Source organism: Zootoca vivipara, chromosome 2 (genome assembly GCF_963506605.1).
Source record: "Zootoca vivipara chromosome 2, rZooViv1.1, whole genome shotgun sequence".
NCBI lineage: Eukaryota > Metazoa > Chordata > Lepidosauria > Squamata > Lacertidae > Zootoca > Zootoca vivipara.
Genome location: NC_083277.1, coordinates 10,590,738 through 10,616,930, shown reverse-complemented (window position 1 = coordinate 10,616,930; position 26,193 = coordinate 10,590,738). Strand labels below are relative to the sequence as shown.

The 26,193-nt window shown below is 48.3% G+C and overlaps 1 protein-coding gene and 1 pseudogene across 1 annotated transcript; both read left to right on the top strand.

Moving 5' to 3' along the window:
• The first annotated feature begins 628 nt into the window (after positions 1-628).
• On the top strand, positions 629-17,254 carry LOC118081118 (zinc finger protein 586). The gene is made up of 5 exons (XM_060270502.1): positions 629-859; positions 4,951-6,023; positions 7,095-7,236; positions 9,688-10,860; positions 15,693-17,254. The coding sequence occupies exons 2-4, from the start codon at positions 5,241-5,243 to the stop codon at positions 10,857-10,859; spliced, it is 2,097 nt and encodes a 698-aa protein (XP_060126485.1). The 5' UTR covers positions 629-859; positions 4,951-5,240; the 3' UTR covers position 10,860; positions 15,693-17,254.
• Positions 17,255-20,055: 2,801 nt separating this feature from the next.
• Positions 20,056-26,193, top strand: part of LOC132591589 (zinc finger protein 729-like) — a 41,604-nt pseudogene continuing 35,466 nt past the window's right edge.

Below are 26,193 nucleotides of genomic sequence, written 5' to 3'. Positions count from 1 at the left end.
TATTTCAGATTTCCACCACTTTCTTTGGTCAGTTTTTATCCCCAGATGAGCCTGCCAAGGGATGCCACCGAAATCATTAGAAACAACCACTGTAAACAGGCAGAAAATAGACCATGATTATCTCAAGTTTAATTATATTTGCTGTTAAAAACAGAAAAAGAAAAACTGCCACAGCAATTGCAATTGCACTACAAAGAACGAGGTCCGTGACAGCTGACAGCTGCAACATTCCCCCTCCCGCTCTTCCGGCCAAAGGGGAGGGGACGGAACAGGAATCCAGCGCCGTTCCATGACCTTTCAAGCCTATCTAGGAAATCGGTGCTCTCTCTCCACTTAACCCTTTCAGGGCCCTTTTCAAACAAAGGATCTTCTCTTTCATCGAAGGAAAGGGGCGGAAAGGCCAGCGTGACCCTCTCCGGCCCCCGGCCCCTTTCAGATTAATACAGCCTGCCGGTAAGATGTCAGGTTCCCCTCCCCCCAGCAGAGTACATGCCATTTTAATGCCGATCCTTCTCTTTTAAAAAGAAAAAGAAAAATGCATAGTCCATTCAAGCATCCCGTGGTTCTCTGATGGTTAAATCAGCGCAGTTCAGAATGGCTAGAGAGGAAGAGGGTTTGGGGAGGAGGAGAATCTTCCTTCCTGCCGAATACAATCGTCCGGAGCTGGTGGTCGCCGCCGCCTTCTTCTTTCTCCCCTTGCAAATTTGCAAACTGTTCTGTTGCTCTTTGTTAAAAAAAAAATTTTTTTTTAAATGCATGCCTGATTGTGTTTGCTAGGAAGCTCCAAGTTCCCTGCCAAGAGCCGCTGTCATCGCAGCTTCCATTGGGAGCAGCTGGAGGGAGGCCTCGCCCGGGACCGGTAAGTTGGAAGGCGGGTTTGCCAGGTTCTTGGGGAGCAGAAGAGCTGCAGGCGGGGGAAGAGGGGGAGGGGAGCGGGGCTCGACATCCCATAATTGCGCTCTCCTTCCGCACTTCCATTCAACAGTTGGGTGTGCAATGTAATTAGCGCTGGGAAAATCCATGCTGTGGGGAGAAGATCTCAGACAAATTGCACTAAGAAGCAGCAGGGCGCCAGTCCTTTCACTAAAAAGCAGTCAGTCCCCCAAAGTCTGTTGGGACAATAAAGTCTTAACCTGCCGGTGGAAGGACAAGGAGGGAGCCAGTCTAACCTCTCCAGGGAGGGAGTTCCAAAGTCACGATTTCTTAAAAACTGGAACTATAATGGGATAAGAGAATAAAGGGTTTTTTGGAAGAAGGAATAAACGTAAAAGCTCAAGGGAGAAGGGGGGAGGGGAAATTGGCAGCTTGAGGTGGGGTGGGAGAATAAGGAAACAGCTGAGTGGAAATGTTGCAGGAATCTCCATCAATAAGACGGACATAGGACTTTTCCAAAGAAGGTCAGCATTATTGACCTGTGCAGGTGACCCCAGTGAGATATCTCTCAAAGACTGAGGCCCCGAACCAGTTTCGGGCACCCTTCTTATAGTGCCCGTTTCTCCGAAAATAAGAAGTAGCCATAAAATAAGCCATAGCAGGATTTTTAAGCATTCAAGGAATATAAGCCATACCCCGAAAATAAGCCATAGTGATAGGCAGTTTAACCTTGTAGGTTAAACTGTACCATACTTAATTTTTTAAAAAGACACCCTCTGAAAATAAGCCATAGTGTGTGTGTGTTTTTTTTTGGGGGGGAATATAAACGGTGTCTTATTTTCAGAGAAGCACGGGAGTTACAAACGAGCAGGCCCGCAAAAAAGAAAAATTTTACTCAAGCTGGCAAAAATAACAGTTTAGCTCCCCACCCTTGTTCGCCCAAACTGCAAAGTAAGAACTTTCTAGTCTCTCCCCCACCCCCACCTGTCCTGTCTGCATCTGCCAGCCTGTGCTGGTTTCTTGCCCATACAGCTGACCTATGCAAGTTTTAAAACAGACACCAGACATCAGTTAGCAGTTAGCTCATCTTCTTGTGACTGACTTTCTTGAATAGCCAGCTTACACAGCATTTTGTGGCAAACTCAAAAGTGGGGGGTTGATGGGCTTCTCTCATTTCTGATCAGAGCCACTTTCTATCAGGGCAGAACAGCATGTGCAAGGCTCTATTACACAAGTTTCAACAAATTAATTTCTGCATTTTCTGAGAAGGCATGCATACAGATGGCTAAACTGCTTACAGAGCAATTTCTGAGTGGGGTGGGGGCTATTGAGGCATATAGATTCTATTTCCTCCATTCACCAGTAGGCATAGCTGCCAAGTTATCCCTTTTTTTAAGGGATTTTCCCTTATGCTGAATAGGCTTCCTCACGAGAAAAGGGAAAACTTGGCAGCTATGCCAGTAGGAGAACAGGAAAATAAAGTCCTTTGAGAGGCATGTGGGTGTGAGAAGGGGGGAAAATAATGGGAAAAGCAATCTCTTATTTCGAGCCTCTGGTTCAGCAGATTCCACAATATCCCTGGAGAAAATGCCTGTATTTAACTTGAGGAAAGCTGAGCTATGGTACTCCTTGCCACTGGCTCCCCAAGTGTTCCCACGCTCAGTTCAAAGTGTGTGTTTTAACCTTTAAAGCTCTTCATTCATTCAGTGTTTTATTTGTATGCTGCTTTTCCACTCCCCACAAAAAAAATTGCTCAAAGCGGCTTGCAACAAATGAAGCAGAAATGTATTTCAAAGCCAAGCACTGCGAAACAATTACAAAATTGCACAATAAAGCAACAACACAATATCAAATGTAGCAACATATGAAACAACAACAACATTTCAGTACTATAAATATAAGAAGATAGCATAATATCCAATAGCAAAGTTAACAAGGAAGCTTGACAGTTTCATCTTGGTCCTAGAAACCCCTTTCCCATGATGTTATTTTTATTCATTCATTCATTCATTAAATTTGTATACCGCCCTTCATTCAAAGATCACGAGGCAATTCACAAAAATAAAAAACAAAATGTGAATACAAAAGACATAATAAAACAAAAACAAACCAATAGTGCCACAAACACATTTAAAAGGCCATATAATGTTAATCAGCCAAAGGCCTGGTTATAGAGAAATGTTTTTGCCTGCCACCTAAGGCACCAGGTGAACCTCAGTTGGGAGAGCATTCCACAAATGGGGAGCCACAACTTAAAAGGCCGTTCCCATGTTGCTGCCCTCCAAGCCTCTAGTGAAGGAAGCACATGAAGAAGCACCTTGGATGATGATCCCAGGGCTCAGTTGCTCAGAGTCCCTCTCCTCCTAACTTGCAAGTCTTCCCAAGACATGAAGTGGGGTAGCTGGAAACACCTCTCCCATAATGTTGCTCTTCACAGCTTGGTGACAGAATGCTCCACATTCGCCTGCTCATTTTTTCATCTGAGCATGCTCAGTCTTGCCTGCTCTTGGAAGCTAAGCAGGGTCAGCACCGTATTTTTCGTTCCATAAGACACACTTTTTCTCTCCTAGAAAGGAAGGAGAAATGTCTGTGCGTCTTAGGGAGCGAAGGCACTGGACGGCAGTGGGATCCCTCGGCTGCCGCTGCAGTTGCCAACGGAGGGATGCCTCTGCTGCCAGAGCCATGGCTCCTGGCAGCGGCAGAGGAATGAGCAGCCCAAAAGCACCGCTTTCGGGCTGCCCATTCCTCCCCTGTTGCCACAGCCAGTGATAAAGGGGGTGGGGGAGGAAGGGGCAGCCCAAAAGCAGCCCTTTCGGGCTGCCCCTTCCTCCGCCGCTCCCCTCTGTGAAGGCAGCATCTCCCTCCCTGACCCCACACCCCCAGGCTCCTCTCCGTGAAGGCAGCATCTCCCTCCGTGGCAAAGATGTAGAGCTTTTTTTTTAGGGGAGTTGCTGAGTTTTTTGGGGGGAGCCAGTGATCTACCACAGACATCCAGTGATCTACCAGTATATCACGATCTACCTGTTGGACATGCCTGGTTTAATACATTTGATTCAGAATATTTTTTTCCTTGTTTTTCTCTTTAAAAAAACTAGGTGCATCTTATGGTCAGGTGCGTCTTATAGAGCAAAAAAATACGTCGCTTGGTTAGTACTTGTATGCAAGACTGCCTGGGTGTTACGATAGAAACTGAATTTCTGGTGGTGGCATCTTAATTATAAAATGCACTCACCTGATGTCTACTTTGGTGCCATTCTTGCATCAAAGCTTAAAAAAAAACCTCCTGGCTTGTTCTAGGGTAACTGAGGGGGGGGGGACCACAACTCTGTACACAGCCTTGAAAGGGTGAGAAATGAATGTGCTAAAATAAATCACTCCTCGTAATAATGGGCTCACATGTTGAGCGCTGACAACTTTTAAGCCACAATGGGGTCGCGGAGAAACGGAGGGAGGTTATAGCTAGGATTGGTGGGATCCACATAATAGAATCGTAAGATTGGAAGGGACCCTAAGGATCATCTAGTCCAACCCCCTGCAATGCAGGAATATGCATTCGACCTTGGTATTATCAGCATCACACTCTTAACCAACTGTGCTATCCATGTTTGCTGCTGTACAAGAATATACAGTGGTACCTCAGGTTAAGAACTTAATTCATTCTGGAGGTCTGTTCTTAACCTGAAACTGTTCTTAACCTGAGGTACCACTTTAGCTAATGGGGCCTCCTGCTGCCGCTGTGCCGCCGGAGCACGATTTCTGTTCTCATCCTGAAGCAAAGTTCTTAACTGAGGTACTATTTCTGGGTTAGCAGAGTCTATAACCTGAAGTGTCTGTAACCTGAGGTACCACTGTACTGGGGGCAGGGGAGAGAGAGTAAGTGAAATTGGAGAATGAAATGAAGTGTCCTGGCTAACTGGAAGCCTGAAAAGCAGTGTTCCTCTTTAGAGGTGAGGACACAATGCACCATTTTTGCTGCAGGTTCCACTTGTAAAAAAACCCAAAATACACTTCTTACTAGGGAGAAGAGCAATGTTCTCCTTGTTGCCTCACTTGTTATTTGTGCTTTTTGTCCTTCAGGACAGCCGCAGATGAGCGAAGACATCTGAGGAAGATTTGCATCAGCCTGAGCTCCTTATTATCCTTATTATTATTTATTGAATTTATATACCCCCTATACCTGGAAGTCTCAGTCACTGAAACTCTTATCATAGTTACAGTTCTGCTCCAGCTTGCTGCTGCCTTGCTGTAATTGCAGTTACGAAGGAAAGAAGCTTTCCACTACGTCTGCCTGAAAGGGGATGGAGGGACAGAGCTGAGCTAGGATCATTGATTATTTTTTTAAAAAGAGAGAGGGTGGTGGGTGGAAAATGACGACAGAGAAGGCAGCACAATTCTCGCCCCTGGATCTTCACGAGTTTGACCAGCACGTGAAGCCAGAAATAAAAATGGAGAGGCGAGAAACTGGATCCAGGCGAGGGCTGCAAAGAACTGGGGAGACCTCCCTGGCCTCCGAGGTGCAGACGGTTATTGTTGCGGCGTCACCACAAGGCATTAAACAGGAAGTGGGTGAAGGACCGTCATCCCAGCAGTGGGACGGGCAGTGGCAAGACTTCCCAGATGCCTCACAGTCCCCTCTGTCAGGGCAGGGAGACCTGGAATTGGAAGAGACAGCATTGAAGGACGATGATAAGGATTCCCTTTCCCACTCCAAAGGAGCAGCGGCCACCAGCCGGTGGGCTAAAGGCAGGACAAGGCCCCGGCTCGGGACGGGACGCACCCGGACAGCCCAAGAGGGTGTGAAAAGTGACAGCGGATGCAGCGATGAGCAGGCAAGCGAGGCCGAGGCCACAGAGTCCGCCAGTCCCGAATGCCAGCGCCAGCGCTTCCGGAAGTTTGGCTATGAAGAAGCCGAGGGGCCATGGGAGGCCTACTGTCAACTCCGGAAGTTTTGCCACCAGTGGCTCATGCCAGAGAGGCACACCAAAGAGGAGATCCTGGAGCTGGTGATTCTGGAGCAATTCTTGGCCATCCTGCCCCCGGAAATGTTGAGCTGGATCCGAGAACGTGATTCAGAGAGCTGCTTCCACGCTGTAGCCCTTGCTGAGCATTTTCTCCTGAGGCAGCGAGAGGCTCAGAGGCAGGACCAACAGGTATTTTATTCTCAATGGTCCTGAGCAGGCCGTGCTATTGGTGGTAGGATGTATGTTTAAGCTGTGGTACTTAGCTGGCGGCAGTAGTGGGGAACCTGGGGTCTGTGGGCCTAATTGGGGCCACTTAAGCCTCCTAGGTTGTCTTGCCGGGCCATTTGAGCCCTGTGCCTTTGCGAGCACAGATGATCACAGCAGCAAGCACTGAAGAATCAGTTCCTCGTCAGTACCTGCGAAGCCCGGCAGTTTGCAATTGCCACATGTCAGCTGAAGACATGCAGTGCAGTGCTGTATTTGGTTTTTTTCAAACCACCCAGGCAAACGGAAACAAGTCACCTGACATTGTTGTGGTGTCAGGTGATTGGCAGTCGGGTGGGTCAGGATCCAGCCCACTGGCTGGACCCGGTTCCCTTTCCCTGGCTTATGGGATGAGTCATTCTGGTAATAGTCGCTTCGTGTGACTGGGAGAGATGCAAAACAGGTCAAGCAAAAAATGCCCCATGGAGCACTTTCTTTACAAGGAAAGGCTTTTTTGCTTCCGGAGGGGGGAAAGATGCAACAAAAGTGAGGAGGGACATGAGGGATATTTACAGCATTCATGCATGATGAAGAGAAAGAAACAGAAATGTTTTTGTTCTTTGCAACGCTAGACTTTGCAGCAGGGTGAGTGGGGTGGGAAATATCCTCCAGTGAAATTGATGATCGGTAGATTAGGTAATGGATTTGGGGGGGGGGGCAGGATACCACACTTCTTCAAGCAAAATGTGTGACTGAGCTTATGGAACTCACTCCCACAAGATGAGGTGACAGCCACCTGCTCAGACAGCTTTAAAAGGGGATGAGGAATTTGTAGCGAATGAGCTTACCAACGGCTCTTTAGCCACAATAGGTGAATGCAGTATAGACATCTCTGCCTTGGGGAGGGCTGTTGACTTTTAGACCTGCTTGTGGGCTTCCCGGAGGCCTCTGACTGGCCATGGCAGGAAATGGGATGTTGGTCTGATCCAAGAGGACTCGTCTTATGTGCCCCACCTTTGAGCCATCTTGGACTGAAATTCTCTCCCGTTGTTTCAGGTGGGAATGAAAGAGGAGGCTGCTGTGAATTTCTCTGCGGGAGAAGGTTCTTCGCTGGATCTGACCCTCAGGCAGCTCTACAGGGAGGTCAAGGAGGAGGGGGAAGATGAGGAGGAGGAGGAAGAAGAAGCCAGTCTGCTAGGCAAGGATGAGTTGCACTGGAAGCAAGTTGTTCACTTGCTTATCTTGTTCTTGTTTCCTTTTCAAAACTTCTGTTACATATGCCATTTTGCTCTGGGGACAGGTGGGTGTTCCCCTAGCTGAGGGCCTTCTGGCAGATCCCTCGTTGCGAGAAACCAAGTTGCAGGTAACCAGGCAGAGGGCCTTCTCGGTAGTGGCGCCTGCCCTGTGGAACGCCCTCCCATCAGATGTCAAAGAGAAAAAAAGCTACCAGATTTTTAGAAGACATCTGAAGGCAGCCCTGTTTAGGGAGGCTTTTAATGTTTAACAAATTGTTGCATTTTATTTTTCTGTCGGAAGCCGCCCAGAGTGGCTGGGGAAACCCAGCCAGATGGGCGGGGTATAAATAATAACTTTTTTTATTATTATTATTATTATTATTATTATTATTATTATTATTATTAGTCTAATAGAGCACATGTTCCACCACCTAATTTCACAGCTTCGATTCCTAGCATCTCCCAATTTAAAAAGGATGGAGTACCAGCTGACAAGAAAGCCTTCTTTGAAAGATTACAGAGAACATACAGAGCAGAACATATTGGGCTCAATGGACAAATAATTTGGCCTGGTTTAAAACAGGTTCTACGCAGTGGGTCTGTTAGATAAATGAGGCACTGCCCCAACAACTAGGGCTGGGCTATATATTGATTTGTCACTCAAAACCAGTTTGAAGTCCATATCGTGATATGGACTTCATAGTTATTGACCTGGCAATATATTGCAAATTGTGTGTGTGTGTGTGTGTGTGTGTGTGGGGTGCAAAAATCACAATGTGGGGGAAACCGCGAATCCAGCCAGTGCGTCTACGTAGCTCCATCCTTATTTCAGACATTGGGATATATTGATATATCAAGATGTTTAGCTGGTGATATATCACAAAGTTGAAAACCAGCTCCATCCTTATTTCAGACATTGTCCTATATCAATAGATCACCATGTTTAGCTGGCGATATATCGCAAATGTTGAAAACCAGATATGGCCCAGCCCTGCCACCAACTTCAAGTTCTCCTTTGCCAGCTGCCTTTTTTTAAACCTTTTAAACTTACAGCTACCCCAGGTGTTGGCATTGCCTGTCAGCTCCTTCCTTGGGGTTGGCACTTGTGGAACTAGGGAGGGAGGAGGCTGGGGAATACAGCTGGCATTTATTGTCTCCGCCTGTCATTGATTCTGTTGGTCTGCTTTCCGCCCCACCAGCCCCAATGCGCACCAGCCTCCACTGCTTCTATGTTCCTGCATAAATGCCTATTGTAATTATGGCGTGCAGGACCTGCAACAACGTGTTACACCATGGCGTGCCTCTTTTCAGGATTCCAGCCACTTCAGCCCATTCCTTCTCCTGGTTTGCTGTCCCACAGCTGCCCCTCCTCCCCTAAAATGTCAATCAGTATTCTATGGCCAGTGAGCAAGTTCATCCCTCCATTGACTGTTTTGTGGGTCCCCCCTTTTAGGGTTTTATTCACCAGATTATTTTTGTGCACTTCTGCAAATCTCGGGGTTCCGCACACCCTCTTCTGTGTGAATGGAGTCGTTCTGCCATGGGCATAGCAAATAAATAAAAATATTTAACTAACTAACCAATCACCTTGCAGGTAGCTTAGTTCTTCCCTAACACCACCCCAAATCCTGTGTTTTGTGATGATAATAATAATAATTTTTTATTTATACCCCACCCATCTGGCCGAGTCTCCCCAGCCACTCTGGGCGGCTCCCAATTGAATATTAAAACAATACAGCATTAAATATTAAAAGCTTCCCTAAACAGGGCTGCCTTCAGATGTCTTCTAAAAGTCTGGTAGCTGTTTTTCTCTTTGACATCTGGTGGGAGGGCGTTCCACAGGGTGGGCACCACTACTAAGAAGGCCCTCTACCTGGTTCCCTGTAACTTGGCTTCTCGCAGCGAGAGAACCGCCAGAAGGCCCTCGGAACTGGACTTTAGTCTCCGGGCAGAACAATGGGGGTGGAGAAGCTCCTTCAGGTATACTGGAACAAGGCCATTTAGGGCTTTAAAGCTCAACACCAACACTTTGAATTGTGCTCGGAAACGTACTGGGAGCCAGTGTAGATCTCTCAGGACCGGTGTTATGTGGTCTCGGCGGCCGCTCCCAGTCACCAGTCTAGCTGCTGCATTCTGGATTAGTTGTAGTTTCCAGGTCACCTTCAAAGGCAGCCCCACATAGAGCGCATTGCAGTAATCCAAGCGGGAGATAACCAGAGCATGCACCACTCTGGCAAGACAGTCCGCAGGCAGGTAGGGTCTCAGCCTGCTTACCAGATGGGGTTTTGGCTACATCAGCAACACCACTCGCAACCTGAACATCAGAAATAGAAAGAATGATGGTTTTCATTATTCTTATATAACATCAGAAATAGAAAGAATGATGATTTTCATTATTCTTATATTAATATCAGGTGACGAAGGTCAGGATGAAAATGACGGGATGCCACTAGAAGGAGAGAGCTGCCAGGACTTTGAAGAGACAATTTCAAAACCAGCGGAGTCAAAGGAATACGGAACAGAAGAGCATAGGAATGAATCCGTTGCGCCGGAGGGTGAAACAGCAGCCGAACAGGCAGCACCCAAATTAAAGAGGCCAAGTGATAGATTGTTCCACGGCCTCAACAGACATCAGAGGAACAACTCAGGGCAGGAACTGTATGACTGCTCCGATTGTGGCAAAGTGTTTGTCTCCAGAGCTGGCTTCATCATGCATATAAGAGTCCATGGCCGGGAGAAGCCGTACGAATGTGCAGATTGCGGCAAAAACTTCCGGCGGAGCTCCCATCTCAATAACCACAGCAAAATCCACGCGGGAGTGAAGCCGTTCAAATGCTTGGACTGCGGGAAGGGGTTCAGTCGGAATTCAAACCTTATTTCACATCAGAGAATGCACACGGGCGAGAAGCCATTCTCGTGCTCCTCCTGCAGCAAACAGTTTTGCGATAAGTCGAGTCTGGTGAGACACGAGAGGCTTCACACTGGAGACAGGCCGTACAAATGCACCGCATGTGGGAAAAGCTTCAGCCAGAGCCACCATCTCATAACGCACCAGAGAAGCCACACGGGCGAGAAACCGTACAAATGCCTGCTCTGCAGCAAGAGCTTTTGCGATCGATCGACTTACATTAGGCACCAGAAGAACCACACGGGGGAAAAGACGTTCAAATGCTCCGAGTGCGGCGAAAGTTTCAGCCGGAACAAGCACCTCATTAGACATCAGAGCATTCACACAGCCAGGGAGCTGCACACATGCTCAGATTGTGGAGAAAGTTTTTGCCGCCGGTCAGGCCTGAAGATGCACCAGAAAATCCACACGGGGGAGAAACCGTTTGAATGCACAGATTGCGGGAAGAAGTTCAATCGCAGCACAAACCTTATCAGCCATCAGAGAATCCACACTGGAGAGAGACCCTACGGATGCCCTGACTGTGGGAAAAGGTTCAATCGCAGGACACACCTTGTTAGCCACCAGAAAATCCACGGACCGAGGAAAGAATCTCCAGAAACGATCAAAACCGAAGAAGAGCTTCCATCTGACGATGTCTTTTTGCACCCATCTTATATCATCACAAGAACCCTGTGAGGTAATTGAATTGAATAACTGAATTGAATAGAATTGAACTGAGTTGTAAAAGTACTTACAAAAACTCTTTATTGGGAGAAATGACCTGACACCCAGGCAACATGTACTTCATGCAGATTGTTGGCCTGTGACCTTTTGCATATTTCATTTGTGTCCTCCAGCTTTTTTAATTCCTTCCCTCTTTCCTTTATTTACCGTATTTTTCGCTCCATAAGACGGACCTGACCAAAAGACGCACCTAATTTTTAGAGGAGGAAAGGGGGGAAGCCCTGTGGGGTTTTTTTGGGATCAGCTCACAGTTGTGCAGCTTATTTTGTGAAGGGGGAAAGCCCCGTTTTTTTGAGCATCAGCTCAAAGTTGTGCAGCTTCTTTTGCAAAGGGGGAAAGCTCCATTTTTGAGGATCAGCTCAAAGCTGTTGAGCTTACATTGCAAAGGGAAAAAATCCTGTTTTTATGGGGTTCAACTCACAGTTCTGCAGCTTCTTTAAGAAAGGAAAGGGAGCCATTTCTACAGTTTCCAGACTGATAATCTAATCAGCCAGTCACATGTTGCTGGGGGCATGGGCAAGGGGACGGGGCCAGGAAGGGAGCTAGCATCCCTTATCTCCCTCCCTGCTGAGTGGCTTCTGTTTCAACACCCTCTTTCCCTCTTGTTAGCCTTTAGCTCTTTCTAAGGGGGAAAAAAGCACCATCTGCCTTTCCCCCTGGGTAATCTGGCTCCAGGGACCATGCATTCGCTCCATAAGACGCACAGAATCTCCTCTTACTTTTTAGGAAGAAAAAAGTGCGTCATGGAGCGAAAAATACGGTAATCTTGTGACTCACTTACAGTGGTACCTCGGTTTAAGTACAGTGGTACCTCGGTTTACGAACACCTCGGTTTACGAATTTTCGGTTTACGAACACTCCTAACCCGGAAGTTCGTAAACCAAGGTGCCCAAGGCCTACTGAGCGTCCGATGCCTTCGGGGAGGCCGGGCCTTCGCTCTGATGGCTCCTGGAGGCCCGGAGCGAAGACCCGGCCTCCCCGAAGGCATCAGAGCGAAGGCCAAACCTCCCCAAAGACACCGGAGTGTCTGCTACTTTCGGGGAGGCCGGGCCTTCGTTCCGATGCCTCCCAGAGCCCGGGGAGCACTTCCGCGACTGGGCTGCAGCCACGGAAGCGCTCCGTTAAATTGCTGCTTTAGGGTTTTTTTTCATCCTCTAGAACGGATTAATCCACTTTCCATTACTTTCAGTGGGAAAGTTTGCTTCGGTTTATGAATGCTTTGGTTTATGAACAGACTTCCGGAACCAATTGTGTTTATAAACTGAGGTACCACTGTACTCATTTGGTTCCAGGGTGCCATTCGCTCCCCGAAAAGTACTTAAACCGAGCGCCTCTTCCGCATGTGCGCGAAGCGCCGATAGAGCGCTTGTGCGCATGCACGGACTGCACAGATTGCTTCTGCGCATGTGCACGCCGCAGAACCCGAAAGTAAACACTTCCAGGTCCGTGGAGTACTTCAACTGAAAGTACTCAAACCGGAGCATTCTCAAACCGAGGTATCCTATATAATAATGTCCAAGTTGTCCCTGCGTCCAAGCTGTCCCGTGTGTCCCTGGGTCACTGCGCATGTACCCCAGAGACACAGGGATTGGACAGCAGAGACTGCCCGCGCGCACTCTTCCCCCCCCTCTGACTCCTCCAACCGCCGCTCCCGCCGGACACCGCCTCACTGCCCGTGAGGAGCGGCGGTTGGAGGAGGTGGGGGGGGAGAGTGCGCGCGTCCTTCCTGTCGGCGGCTGGGGGAGAGGAAGGAAGGAGAAAGCGCTCCTCCGTTCCTGTCCCCCTGCCGCCGACAGCAAGGACGGGTCCCAGGGTTCGGAGAAGCGCTGCGCAAGCGCTTCTCCGAACCCTGGGAGGTCTCCTTGCTGTCGGCGGCTGCGGGAGAGGAACGGAGGAGGAGAAAGCAGCGCTTTCTCCTCCTCCGTTCCTGTCCCCCTGCCACCGACAGCAATGACAGGTCCCAGGGTTCGGAGAAGCGCTGCGCAAGCGCTTCTCCGAACCCTGGGAGGAGGTCTTGCTGTCGGCGGCTGCGGGAGAGGAACGGAGGAGGAGAGGAACGGAGGAGGAACGGGAAAGCAGCGCTTTCTCCTCCTCCGTTCCTGTCCCCTTGCTGCCGACAGCAATGACAGGTCCCAGGGTTCGGAGAAGCGCTGCGCAAGCGCTTCTCCGAACCCTGGGAGGAGGTCTTGCTGTCGGCGGCTGCGGGAGAGGAACGGAGGAGGAGAAAGCAGCGCTTTCTCCTCCTCCGTTCCTGTCCCCTTGCTGCCGACAGCAATGACAGGTCCCAGGGTTCGGAGAAGCGCTGCGCAAGCGCTTCTCCGAACCCTGGGAGGAGGTCTTGCTGTCGGCGGCTGCGGGAGAGGAACGGAGGAGGAGAAAGCAGCGCTTTCTCCTCCTCCGTTCCTGTCCCCTTGCCGCCGACAGCAATGACAGGTCCCAGGGTTCGGAGAAGCGCTGCGCAAGCGCTTCTCCGAACCCTGGGAGGAGGTCTTGCTGTCGGCGGCTGCGGGAGAGGAACGGAGGAGGAGAAAGCAGCGCTTTCTCCTCCTCCGTTCCTGTCCCCTTGCCGCCGACAGCAATGACAGGTCCCAGGGTTCGGAGAAGCGCTGCGCAAGCGCTTCTCCGAACCCTGGGAGGAGGTCTTGCTGTCGGCGGCTGCGGGAGAGGAACGGAGGAGGAGAAAGCAGCGCTTTCTCCTCCTCCGTTCCTGTCCCCTTGCTGCCGACAGCAATGACAGGTCCCAGGGTTCGGAGAAGCGCTGCGCAAGCGCTTCTCCGAACCCTGGGATGTCTCCTTGCTGTCGGCGGCTGCGGGAGAGGAACGGAGGAGGAGAAAGCAGCGCTTTCTCCTCCTCCGTTCCTGTCCCCTTGCTGCCGACAGCAATGACAGGTCCCAGGGTTCGGAGAAGCGCTGCGCAAGCGCTTCTCCGAACCCTGGGATGTCTCCTTGCTGTCGGCGGCTGTGGGAGAGGAACGGAGGAGGAAAAAGCAGCGCTTTCTCCTCCTCTGTTCCTGTCCCCCTGCCACCGACAGCAAGGACAGGTCCCAGGGTTCGGAGAAGCGCTGCGCAAGCGCTTCTCCGAACCCCAGGATTCTAGCGCCCGTTATTAAACGGGCTGAAAACCACTAGTGACTGTATAAACCTGGCTGCAAACTCCTTCCAGGCCCCATTCCAGTCTAGGTTGATGATTGTGACCTTCTCAGACTCTGATGGGCACCCCATTCCAAAAGGAGGGGATACGTTTTCTAGCAATCAAGGAACATTAGCATTCTTTTATCAACCCACAGTGCCGTCAGGCAAAATCACTACATTAAAAAAAAAAAACACCCTAAGGGGGCAGTAATAAAAGTGGCCAGACGCATGCTATTTATTCCTCTTTTTCCACTGAGGCCAAAGGTTCAAGAGATTCTCTGGTGTTGTTAGCACATGCTGCTTGATTCATCTCCCACATCCCTGCTCCCCATCACAATGTATATTACATACTTTTATTGGAATTTGGATGGAGTTAACTACTCATAGCTGTAGTACACACATTTTCTTAATTAAACCTCCAGAGCAGGTCCCATATGTGCAAAGTCTGCTGCACAAATAGACCTCATTCCTTGCATGTGACTTGCTTGAATCCCACCCTCTCTCCGTGCCATGCTAGTTTTCATGTGAAGGCCTTTAAAGCAAACACAGAGCATCGTTTTCATCCTATGCAACCCTGACCCAGGTTTATCCCATAACTGAGAACGAACCCTAAATTTATCTATGGAACCATCAGCAAATCACCTAGAGATCTATCAGTATTATTGTTTTAATATTCAATTGGGAGCCGCCCAGAGTGGTTGGGGAGATTCAGCCAGGTGGGTGGGGTATAAATAATAAATTATATTATTATTATTATTATTATTATTATTATTATTATTATTATTATTATTATTATCTACCGTCTTCTGCCCATCCTTACCACTCAGTGGTAGGGCTCCGACTTCGCCATCAGGTTCAATCCCTGCCATTCCCTGTATTAAAAGGACTAGGCAGCTAGCATTGAAAACTAGGTTGCTAGTGATAGAGTCTGTCCTGAGAGTTGCTGCCAGACAAGAGTGGATAACACTGGCCCAGGGAGACAAATGACCCGACTTGGTAGAAGAAAGGCCTGATGTGTTTTGAAAAACAGAAAGGTCACCACCCACACCATACTGTATTTTTAAAGCACATTCCCCACCCTGGGGAATCCCACGGGTGCTGGTTTCTTGAGGCAGTGGCAGACTTGGGTACTATGGCTCCCTGTGCGAGGCCAAATTTGCCCCCTGCCCCAGCCCTCACACTGTCTTCCCAAAGGCTTTGGGAAGGAGGCACCGCAAAGCCCAGGTAAGGAGGTGCCCAACTTTGAGAAGAAGGCACGAGGGCTCTGACAGGGCCCTAAAGTAAGGTTACGAGGTTTTTTTCAATGAATCCAGGTACACTTTTCAACTTCAATGGATTTTGTCAGGGGATTGAGTTGTAAATCCGGGGGCTAGACCCCAGGAAACGGGGACGTCTGGTAACCTTACCCTAAAGCTTCCCCACCTTCCCAAAACTGGGAGAGCACTAGCTAGGCTTGGGGAAGAAGGTGGGAGGAAATTGTACTACTTCGGGGCAGGAGGTGAGCTACAGTTCCAGGGATTGTTTTGTGCTTTTAAGTGCATGGTGTGGATGCGACCAAAGACAAGTTTGGAAAGAGGGGATTTGTGGGTTTGGGTAAAGACAAAAGCAACAAGGATGTATACATGCTTTTAAAAGAAATCCATTCTTATGCAGGGCTGGATCTGAAGAAAACGGAAGAGTAGAGACCTCTAAAGGATGCCGTTGTCAAACTGAATTGGAACCTGATCATCTTTCTGCTTGTGGAGCCAAGTTGCCGTCCAAGTGGAAATCGAATGACTTGCTGCTTGGCCGAATGAATTCTCTGCTCTCTGGTTCCTTTCCCCCTTGTGCTTATATGTATCTCCCCTTCTTTGCTCCTCTCTGGATGTACTTCATCTTCCTCATGCCTTTTTGAAAAGTATGCATCTCTTTATGCCATTTGTATGCTGTTTGGAAAATAAATAAATAAATAGAAGAAACAGTTGGAGGCGGATGAGTTAGACATTTGTAGACCTATGTAGCTGTAATCCTGTGTGCACTTAGCTGAACACAGAAGGGAATTACTTTGGAGTAAACCTACATAGGATTAGGTTGTGTAAATGGACTTGATACCTGCTGGCAATGGGGGTGGTTACTTTTGTATGGGGAGGTGGGATTAGGTTCTTGCTCATTTTAGTGTTTTTGATGTTCGTTCTATATCAGAACCCAAAGGGATAGATGGCAGTAGAGGTGGAATTATTTGTGAGCCGGATCAAAATAATTGGTGGTGGTGTTAAAGTGGGTTTTGATATACAGTGGTGCCTCGCTTAACGAATGCCCTGCTTAATGAAATTTCCGCTTAACGAAAGGATTTTTCGAGCGGAGCTTGCCTCTCTAGACGAATGCGTTTTACGAAAAAATCGTCTAGCGAATCGCGGTTTCCCATAGGAATGCATTGAAATTCAATTAATGCGTTCCTATGGGCAAAAAAAAAAAAATTCAAAAAAATTCAATGCATTCCTATGGGATTCACTAGACGAATTTTTCGCTATAAGAAAAGACCTGTGGAACGAATTAATTTCGTCTAGCGAGGCACCACTGTATTCATGGAGGATGGGCTATTTTTCAAGGCATACAAGACCTCTGGAATGTTAATGTTCAGCACTGCAGCCAGCCAGCCAGCCAGCCATTCCATTCCCCTCTTCCGAGCAAACACATAGCACTTGGTTGTCACTGAGCATGCTCAGTCCTTATTGGGCTGTCCTGGGTTTTTTTTAATATTGCGGGGTTTGGGGATCTTTTTTTGTATTTCTGCAGAACCTTGGTGTTCCCTCTGAGCATGCTAATACCTCCCTTCTTGTTTCTCAATGACCTGTTTTTGGATAAATAGCTGCGAGCACTCAGCACCTGAGCTCACCACAAGAGGTAATGATAACTATATGGAGCCCCCTGTTTAGGAGCAGTTTACCTCTGAGAGTAGTTGCTGATAGGCAACAGCAGGGAAGGGGGTGTTGCCTTTGTGCCCTCCTTGGCTTTGCAGTGGGGCTATTCTGGCCCCCCTCCCAATGCAGAGTAGCTCGGGGGGGGGATCAAGTAAGAAAAAACTGGTTTAATTTTGGACACAATGTTTCTTCAGAGTTGCTCCTTTGTTAAGGATTACGGAACCTGCTCAGAAGGAATCTACTGCCTTTGCTTTGTTATTCTTTGGTTACTTAAAATTTCCTGCTCTTTTTTAAAAAATGTTTTTTAAATAAAAAAATTAGTCAGTTTTTTTTTTTTGTGAAATTCACTTTCTCCTGTGTGTCTTGCTTAAGACTGGGGCCCTGTCGGCACAATACATTTAAGCCAGTATCTTACCACTTTAAACAGGTACATCTTCTCCCTAAGAACCATAGGAAGCGTAGTTTCAAGGGTGCTGGAAGCCATAGGGAAAAAAAACCCTCCCCATTGCCCACGCAGAGCTGCATAGTTCCCTATGAAGAGGGATTGTCTGTTAAACTATGTGAGAGGAGTAGGGGCCTCCCCACAATTCTCAGCACCCTTAACATACTACACTTCCCAGGGTTGTTTGGGGGTGACTGTAGTAAAGGAGGGGATCAAAACCCACCATCTAAGCCAGGCATCCCCAAACTCGGCCCTCCAGATGTTTTGGGACTACAATTCCCATCATCCCTGACCACTGGTCCTGTTAGCTAGGGACGATGGGAGTTGTAGTCCCAAAACATCTGGAGGGCTGAGTTTGGGGGTGCCTGATCTAAGCCAACATCACAATCCAATAATACGTGGAAGAGAAATGGGAATGGGGAATGTGGGGTAGGTTTGGAAGCCGTGTACTCTGTGGTCTGTTTTGCACTCAGACCGCCAAGGGAGCCTCACAGCAGCCACCACCTTTCAGACTAACTCGTTTATTACATCAGAAGAAGCAGGGGGTGGGGAGGCTGGGGACGGCTCTGTCAGATGACAAGGCCTCAACCACAGGAACCTGGATGTATGGGAGCCATTTTCCCATAAAAAATAGCTCAGAAACAGCAATTTTGAGGTTTTGCCCCAAAAGCTCAAAAAAAATTCAGTTCAGATTTTCACTGTTTGGAATATGGCAACTCTAGCCTGTGAATTAATGCAAGAAATTAAGGAATTTACAATACCTGGTTCTTGCGAACCTGTCCAGTTGGAGTCTTTTACGAATTGTAATTCTCGGGGAGTTGTGTATGCCCTACAATGCAATTGTAAATTATGGTACATAGGGAGTACTATTAGACTGGTGAAAGCAAGAATCTTAGAGCATAAAAACCTTTAATTGGAGAAAGGAGAAAAGGAAAGTTTACTATTAAAGAGGAAGCCTAAATCAAAATGTTATTCCAGAATCACTCAGAAGCTTAACATTTTATAATGTGGTATCCAACACCTGCCAAATTAAAGTAAATATACAGTAATACGCTGCAAGACGAATGCTCGCACAATGAAAAACTCGCAAGACAACAGCGTTTTGCGTTGTGCGAGGCGTCTCGCAAGACGAATTCGTTTATGGCCGTGCTTTGAAAGACGAAGCTGCTTGCCGGGGCTGCCTGCCTGCCTGCCCTGCTGTGCTTCGGCTCCGGGGACTGGAGGCGGCGGCGGCGCTTGCTCACTTGCCGGCGCTGTTGCCGCCTGTCTTCCCCGAACCAAGCGAGCAAGCACCACCGCCAGCCCCCCGGAGCCGAAGTGCAGTGGGCGCTGCTTGCCGGGGCTCCTCTGCTTGGCAGCCACATCCCTGTACGGATGGCTGAGGTTTGCCAGTGGCTCAGCTCTAGCGCTGGGTTCAGGAGCAGAGGATCCCAGCGCTAGAGCTGAGCCGCCATGGGGAGAAGTTTGACGGGGAACAGGGATTTTCATAAAATGAAATGACTCATGGAACGAATTAATTTCGTCTTGCAAGGTACCACTGTATCACATACTACACTTATATAATACACTTGATCTGAACTTGCTTATTTTACCTAAAATGGCATTTCAGGAATTTTTCATGATGAGGATTTAGAAACCAGTGACTGCACACCTGATCACAAGTAGACATAGTTGCAAGTAGGTAGCCGTGTTGGTCTGAGTCGAAGCAAAATAATAAAATTCCTTCAGTAGCACCTTGAAGACCAACTAAGTTTTTATTTTGGTATGAGCTTTCGTGTGTTATTTTACAAGTAGACGTAGTACAATATCCTGGATAGCTTGTATAAGATGCCAGATCTATTCCAATTATATAATAAATTTTGAGAAAAATCTTTTTAAACCCACTAATTAGATAAGATACAGAAAGGGTATAGAAACGGGAAGGGATTTTTGTGGGGTGTTTAAACCATTGGAATACTGTGTACACAATGTCAAGGTAACATTACACTTCATTTTCACTTTATCTCCCATGGGGCTCGAACCCTGAGTTTAGAAGACATCTGAAGGCAGCCCTGTTTAGGGAAGTTTTTAATGTTTGATGTTTTATTCTATTTGTTTAAAAAAAATCTGTTGGGAGCTGCCCAGAGTGGCTAGGGAAACCCAGCCAGATGGGCAGGGTATAAATAATTTGTTGTTGTTCTTGTTGTTACGCCGACAGCTCAGCGATTTGTGTGCGCAGGAACACAGCTGCTGGCGTGTGAACATCCCTGCAGAAGGGTGCAAAGCTTCTTCCCTGCTGCTCCAGAGCTAGGAATAGAACAGATCTCATAGGGTTAATATATTTGCCCTGACAGTGAAGAGCAGAACCTCCAGTATCAGAAGCAGCGTGCTGCAAATACGAGGGCAGGGGAAGCAGCAGGGAAGTTTCAACGCCTGCACGATGCATTCGCCTTGCAAGGGGGCGCATCCAGCCCTGCAGCCTCCCATGGCCCAACCCACAGCCAGCGAGCTCCGATGCTCAGAGAGGCAGGAAACGGGGCCAGGCAGGGGGACTCGAGAGCGGCTGCACTTTCCTGTCCCCCCGCCGAGGAGAGTGGAGGAGCAGCGGGCAGTGGCCTGGCGAGTTTCCCCGGAGAGGAGCCGGATTCCAGTGCAGGGACGGAGCGAGGAGGAGTCAGAGGTACAGGAGGCCCGGGGGGGGGGCAGGAAGGAGGCGCAAGTTGAGGAGGAGGAGAGCACGTGCGCCTCGCCTGGCAGGATCAGGCCCCGAGTCCAACCGAGCAGGAAGGGGAAGGGGCTCAGCTCGGGTGCAGGGCGTCTGCGCGAGGGCACAGGGACAAACATCTCTAGGCAAGGCTGGCACGGACCCTGCCTGAGACCCTGGGGAGCTGCTCCCTTTAGACCAGGCTTCCTCAAACTCGGCCCTCCTCATGTTTTTGGCCTACAACTCCCATGATCCCTAGCTAGCAGGACCAGTGGTCGGGGATGTTGGGAATAGTAGTCTCAAAACATCTGGAGGGCAGAGTTTGAGGAAGCCTGCTTTAGGCGATGCTGAGCTCAAGGGGCACAATGAGGGGTCCAAGACGAATGGCTCTCCCCAGCTGTGGTTCCTAGAAATTGGCGTTCAGAATCATGCTCCCTCCAACAGTGGAGGCAAAACAACATGACAGCCGTGAATTTTTATCATCCTCTTTCAATTTGATGGCCATCACAGCCTCTTGTGGAAGTGACTTCCATAGTTTAACTATGCACGACATGAAGAAGACTCCTGAATCCTGTCCTGACTTCCATCTTCAGCCGATGTCTGCTACCGGTAGTTCTGGTGTTACGAGAGAGGAAGAAAAGATTTTATCCCTCCCTTTCCTGCACACCGTGCATAATTCTTCCGTCATGTATTTGGCATCCTTTAGTGATGTGAGGATTGGCAATAGAGGGGATGATCATCATGATATATTCCCTTTAAAAAGATGAATTGTCCAAAAGCATGTTTCCAATTTTTAAAAAAACAACAACATTTAAAGTTGGTTTTTGTGTTTTAATCTCCCCTGGTGTTTTGTCTTGTGCAGCAGAGTGATGTGAAAATGGAGGAACAGGGACCAAAGAGGAAAAGACTGGAGTCCAAAGGAAAAAAATCTCCTGCGGACCAAGTTGGGACCATCAGGGATCGTCTGCCTCATGCAGATTTACACCAAATTAAGCAGGAGGCAGAAGAGGGGCAGCCACAGCAGCACTTGGATGCCCAGTGGCAGGATTTCCCAAAGACGATGCACCCCCCTCGTTCAAGTCCTCCCCACTCCATTGATGGTGTCCTTCTAGCCTCCATAAGGGGAGCTGCAGCTGCCAGCCGGTGGCCCAGCGGGAGAACAGGGGGGACAGACCAGACCTGCGCCCAGGCAGCGACCCTCGCTGAGGACTTCCTGCTGCAGCTCCAAGACACTGAGGGGCTTCCGAGAAAGGTAAGTGCCCTCCTCTCACCTGGGTTTCCAGCATCTGGAGGTCAAAGGTCCAGTGCCTCTAGGCATGGAGGTTCTGTTTAGCTATGGTGGTGAATATTCATCCTCCCTGCATTTTCTCACTAATCCACTTTAAAAAGGCTTCCTAGACCAAACTTTACATGGGAGGTTTGCGATCATATCTTCTAGTCTTCTTACTTTACCTAAGCAGCTTACTTTACCTGCATCACTGCAGGAAGGATTATTTAGTGAGATAGGGCCAAAGAGAAGGCCTCTGCATGGGTGGTTGTTGCTGTTTAGTTGTTTAGTCGTGTCCGACTCTTTGTGACCCCATGGACCATAGCACACCAAGCACTCCTGTCTTCCACTGCCTCCCGCAGTTTGGTCAGATTCATGTTGGTAGCTTTGAGAACACTGTCCAACCATCTCGTCCTCAATCTTTCCCAGAATCAGGGTCTTTTCCAGGGAGTCTTCTCTTCTCATGAGGTGGCCAAAGTATTAGAGCCTCAGCTTCAGGATTTGTCCTTCCAGTGAGCACACAGGGCTGATTTCCTTAAGAATGGATAGGTTTGATCTTCTTGCAGTCCATGGGGCTCTCAAGAGTCTCCTCCAGTACCATAATTCAAAAGCATAAATTCTTCAGTGATCAGCCTTCTTTATGGTCCAGCTTTCACTTCCATACATCACTACTGGGGAAACCATAGCTTTAACTATACGGACCTTTGTTGGCAAGGTGATGTCTCTGCTTTTTAAGATGCTGTCTAGGTTTGTCATTGCTTTTCTCCCAAGAAGCAGGTGTCTTTTAATTTCGTGACTGCTGTCACCATCTGCGGTGATCAAGGAGCCCAAGAAAGCAAAATCTCTCATTGCCTCCATTTCTTCCCCTTCTATTTGCCAGGAGGTGATGGAACCAGTGGCCATGATCTTGGTTTTTTTGATGTTGAGCTTCAGAGCATATTTTGCGCTCTCCTCTTTCACCCTCATTAAAAGGTTCTTTAATTCCTCCTCACTTTCTGCCATCAAGGTTGTGTCATCAGCATATCTGAGGTTGTTGATATTTCGCAATCTTAATTCCGGCTTGGGATTCATCCAGTCCAGCCTTTCGCATGATGAATTCTGCATATAAGTTAAATAAGCAGGGAGACAATATACAGCCTTGTCATACTCCTTTCCCAATTTTGAACCAATCAGTTATTCCATATCCAGTTCTAACTGTAGCTTCTTGTCCCACATAGAGATTTCTCAGGAGACAGATGAAGTGATTAGGCACTCCCATTTCTTTAAGAACTTGCCATAGTTTGCTGTGGTCGACACAGTCAAGTGCTTTTCGGTAGTCAATGAAGCAGAAGTAGATGTTTTTCTGGAACTCTCTTGCCTTCTCCATAATCTAGCACATGTTTGCAATTTGGTCTCTGATTCCTCTGCCCCTTCGAAATCCAGCTTGCACTTCTCGGAGTTCTTGTTCCACATACTGCTTAAGCCTGCCTTGTAGAATTTTAAGCATAACCTTGCTAGCGTGTGAAATGAGTGCAATTGTGCGGTAGTTGGAGCATTCTTTAGCACTGCCCTTCTTTGGGATTGGGATGTAGACTGATCTTCTCCAATCCTCTGGCCACTGCTGAGTTTTCCAAACTTGCTGGTAGCACCTCAACAGCATCATCTTTTAAAATTTTAAATAGTTCAGCTGGAATACCATCACTTCCACTGGCCTTGTTATTAGCGGTGCTTTCTAAGGCCCATTTGACTTCACTCTCCAGGATGTCTGGCTCAAGGTCAGCAACCACACTACCTGGGGTGTACGAGACCTCCATATCTTTCTGGTATAATTCCTCAGTGTATTCTTGCCTCCTCTTCTTGATGTCTTCTGCTTCTGTTAGGTCCTTTCCACTTTTGTCCTTTATTATGGTAATCTTTGTACGAAATGTTCTTTTCATATCTCCAATTTTCTTGAACAGATCTCTGGTTTTTCCCATTCTGTTGTTTTCCTCTATTTCTTTGCATTGCTCATTTAAGAAGGCCCTCTTGTCTCTCCTTGCTATTTTTTGGAAGTCTGCACTACAAATTTACCATCAGTGGTCCTGCACTGGGAGCAAGGCTAACAAACAGGGGAACTGGGAATGTGCTAGTCCCATCTCCCCCTGCATCTACCACCTGAGCCAATTGTCCCAGTTTACCTCATGATTGGCTGTCCTGATGGTGAACTGTGATGAAACCAGGAAGTCTCTTATAAGCCATAACTAATAAACTTTCCATTTTGCCCAAACCAGGAAACTACAGCTGCCAGATTTGGAACAAGCTGGGATATTAAGCTAACTTCAAACTGTGTTTGGTCAAAACAGGAAACTCTGGTTGATCAGTGCCTTTGTGGTTTGACTGTTCCCACTGCAAAGGGGCTGTGCAGTCAGGTGAAAGGCTTCTTCAAATCCCTCCTCATTGAGTCGAGACACAATAGTTCAGAATGGACCAACACATGTGAAGCATTCTGAATACACTTTAATAGGGCAGTCCTGCAGAGGCCTACTCGGAAGCAATCCACATTGAGTTCAGTGGGACTTACTTCCAGGAAAGCATGTATAGGAAGGCAGCCTACAGTTCTGTCCAAAAGCTCTGTAACATTATTAACCCACCCAGGGTCTCTGCCAATCAACTTCTTGAGCTTTTCCTGACGTCCTAATCTGCATCCTGATCTCTGTTCCAGGAATTGTGGCCTGTGGAAGATGTGGTTTTCCATTCTCCAAATTCTGAGCAGGATCCCTTGGCCACAGAAAACATCCATCTCTCTGCAAAGCCTGAGGGAGAGAGTGAAGAAGAGACCAGCTTTCTGGGTAAGGGTTGGGGGGTCTAACAACTTCCAGAGGGCATCCAGTTGGAGAAGGATGCTGTGGGAGGAAAGCCCAATGATCAGTCCCTAGGCAGAAAACTCCTCTTGGAACCAAAGTAGATGCAACGTTAAATGCATGGAGAGAGGAGAGGGAGAACCATTACATCTAGGAAGCTGACATGCTTTCTGTGATGGAGTGATTGACACAGCACAATACTGAATTCCTCCCATAGTTTTCTTCCCCATTATGTTTTGCATGCCATGGGTATACACAGAAGCACTGAATCTGTAAGCATGTCTTGTGTGGAGGGAGGGCCAGGAAAAAGAAGGATAAGCGAATTGTGTAAACTTGCCAATCTTAACAGACTGGGGTTGTGTATGAGAGTGAGTGATAGGATAATAATTTATAGCACCGCTATAATTTTGTCCTTCTCTAAGCTTCCATGGAGATACTGTGGTACAAACTTGGTACGAATTTCAAAATAAGTACACAAAGCCAACAAAGAGACTCACAAGTTTATAGTGGCACCAGCTTTCTGTCAGAAGGTTGCCTACTTGCAAGTCGAACCTTGGCAGAGACACATGCCCAACTGGCATGTTCCCTCCCTCCTGGGCGATCGTTTGGGAGTTTCTCAAGCATTCTTCAGCCCGAACATCACAGCGACTGGTGCCAACTGACACCAGCACACTTCATGGAGCTGCAGAGGTTTGCGCAGTTGGGTAACAGAACTCAGTAGCACAGCATTTGGCTAATCTTCTTTATTTACATATAAACACACAGAATCATAGAGTTGGAAGAGACCACAAGGGCCATCCAGTCCAACCCTCTGCCAAGCAGGAAACACCATCAAAGCATTCTTGACATATGCCTGTCAAGCCTCTGCTTAATGACCTCCAAAGAAGGAGACTCCATCACACTCCTTGGTAGCAAATTCCACTGCCGAACAGCTCTTACTGTCAGGAAGTTCTTCCTAATGTTTAGGTGGAATCTTCTTTCTTGTACTGTAGTTTGAATCCATTGCTCCGTGTCTGCTTCTCTGGGGCACCAGAAAACAACCTTTCTCCCTCGTCTATATGACATCCTTTTATATATTTGAACATGGCTATCATATCACCCCTTAACCTTCTCTTCTCCAGACTAAACATACCCAGCTCCCTAAGCTGTTCCTCATAAGGCATTGTTTCCAGGCCTTTGACCATTTTGGTTGCCCTCTTCTGGAAACGTTCCAGCTTGTCAGTATCCTTCTTGAACTGTGGTGCCCAGAACTGAGCACAGTACTCCAGGTGAGGTCTGACCAGAGCAGAATACAGTGGTACTATTACTTCCCTTGATCTAGATGCTAGATCTAGAGCAGGCATCCCCAAACTGTGGCCCTCCAGATGTTTTGGCCTACAACTCCCATGATCCCTAGCTAACAGGACCAGTGGTCGGGGAAGATGGGAATTGTAGTCCAAAACATCTGGAGGGCCGAAGTTTGGGGACGCCTGATCTAGAGCACTGCAACATGGCTCCCTCTCTCTCTAGCATCAGACAGCAAAGAAAAAGAACAAAGAACAACAGTCCCACTTCAGGACACCGTAAGACAAATATCCTGTCTATGTCACTTCCCACTCTGTGGGAACAAAACACATACAGTCATATTATAGACAACAAACCTATGACTGCACATGGGGAATGAATCTCCAACACTTTCCTGGTCAAGAGTCCACTTTGTCCGACTGCAGCCCACAAAAGCTTAGGCCAGGGGTCCCCAGACTTACGGAGCGGCGGGCCGGTGCCCGCCGCGCCGACCGCGCGGTGGGCCGGACTGCAGGGGAGTGCGCGCGCAGCGGGCCGGAGGGCGGGGGAGTGCTCGCCCGTGCGCATGCGCACACGCACACGGGCGAAAAAAAAATTGGCGAAAATCGCTTGTGCGCATGCGTATGGGCCTCCCCCGACCCGGAAGTGCACCAGAAATGACCTCTTCCGGGTCGGGAGAGGCCCGTACGCATGCGCACAAAGGATTTTCGGCGATTTTTTGCCGATTTTTCAGATCGCCGCTGCGCCGCGCGCCGTGAG